A 1,822-nucleotide genomic window follows, 5' to 3' on the forward strand; every position below is an offset into this window, starting at 1 on the left:
CCGCTGTCAATCCTCACTGAAATTTATTTCATCTGAGCTAAAATTCAAATTTATCAGTTTGTTTAAAGTGAACGAATTTCCGCTTTCAGTGTGGAAAGGGACGCACACGTCGAGCAAACAACTTTTGCCGCTTCTTTTGCCGCAGCCGGGTGTGCGAGCCCTCTAGTTAGTAGTGTGGGCAGCCTAGCTCGTGAGCTGCATCTGCAAGTCTCAACGGGCCAGATTTGTTTGGGCGTTTTGTAGTCTTAGGATTTTCCTGCCGACTTCTCGCTTGACACAATGAAAAGCTTCAAGTCGTTTCTGCTGGCCGTCGCCGTGCTGGGGGCAGCCAAAGGAGGCGAGAGCGCTGAACCGAGCCAAGAGGCAGGTGAGTTGGGGTAGCAGTAAGTCAAAAAGCCTTTCTGTGCGTGTACAAAACAAATTCCAATTGAGGTTGACGGGTGTTCGGTCGTTTTTCCTGTGTGCAGAGTCTGTGAACTGCCGGGACGACTTCAATGCCGCTCGAGAATCAGCAGGCCTAGAACCCTTCGCTGAAGAAACGACCGACGCAAATAAACTGCCAATACATGATGATACGTACATCGAGGCAATTTGCAAAGCGATACGAGAGGCAAGGGACTTTACTTCGCCTGGAATTGCCCTCCATTGCTTCTCCGTCGCTCTTGTGCTCGGACTGTCCCCACATCTGGATTTCTGTTTGGCCGTGATTGGGGGATAAACATCTTTAAATTTATTTGTTTGCATTTTTGCTTGCTTAGGGGACATCAGTGGGCAAGACAACGCCAGCTCACAAGCGCTCCGGTACCTACGCCTACGCGCCTCAGGCGGGTCCTGCCAATGGCTGCTCTGCAGCTGTCTCCTATTGGAAACAGGCCCACGTGAACTTTGATGGTGTCCCGCCGGAGTACAAAGAAGAAGAAAAGGGGGTGTATGAGGAAAGTCAGAACCGCTCGCTCGTGGCCCTGTACAACCCCCAGTCGGGCGCTACTGTTGACTGTGCGTTTATCACTTGTCATCTTCCCGCTACGTCCACCACAACCGCCTCTCCCACTACGGAACAAAGCACTACGGAGGGTGCGACGGAACCTACGACGGAGGCTCCGACCGACGCTCCGACCCAGGCTCCCACTCCATCTGAAGGGTCGACATATCTGCGCCCACCAAGCGCGGAAAGCCAGGGGAGCGCGCCAGCGGCCAACGTAGAAAAGACTCAAAGCCAGAAAGAGAGCGGACCGACCGTTCGGCGCCTCTCTACGGAATCGGAGACGGTTACTAGCCTTGTTTGCCTGATGAATCCTGCAGCGCTTGTACAAGCACAAAAGCCGTTCTCGTACGTTGCGTAGAATACAACGTCTCGCGTTCCTCTTTGTTGCATTTCCTCCTCCCGTTACGTTTGCTTTCCTTGGCTCACGCTTTGTTGAAATGTATCATTTCATCTTATATGTGTACTTACGCCGCCTGCTTCAGTCGTTTCCGAATTTTGTTGAGGGTAGGTGCTTCATATATTACTGGGGTGTTGTTGCTTTATTGGTGTTCAGCTGTTGTGTGATTGTGTCGCCGGCTAGTTTCACCCGGTCGCCCTCGAAGGTGCTCGCTAGTTGAGCTTTACTGCGTGTTGCTTTTGCTCTGAAATTGGTTTGGGCATGTCTATCTTTACTTGTGCACGAAATTGTTATTTTCTATTCTCCTTTTATGCAAGTTTCTTCTTTTTGTATGTGTGAATTATCTTTCCTGTTGGTTCGATAAGGTTTCTATGCCTGGTTGCGTCGACTTCCCTTGCTGAGATGTACGACGTCTTGTTGTGGGTGGGTTCCTGCGCAGT

General features: G+C 50.9%; 1 protein-coding gene across 1 annotated transcript; it reads left to right on the forward strand.

Moving 5' to 3' along the window:
• Positions 1–279: 279 nt before the first annotated feature.
• On the forward strand, positions 280–1,343 carry EMH_0043620 (SAG family member; the record flags this gene model as incomplete). Its single annotated transcript, XM_013495863.1, has 3 exons — positions 280–367; positions 468–664; positions 759–1,343. 3 exons carry the CDS (start codon positions 280–282, stop codon positions 1,341–1,343), a joined length of 870 nt encoding a protein of 289 aa, XP_013351317.1.
• Between the last annotated feature and the right edge of the window lie 479 nt (positions 1,344–1,822).

The sequence above is a fragment of the Eimeria mitis genome, genomic scaffold (assembly GCF_000499745.2).
Source record: "Eimeria mitis Houghton genomic scaffold, Emh_scaff1794, whole genome shotgun sequence".
NCBI lineage: Eukaryota > Apicomplexa > Conoidasida > Eucoccidiorida > Eimeriidae > Eimeria > Eimeria mitis.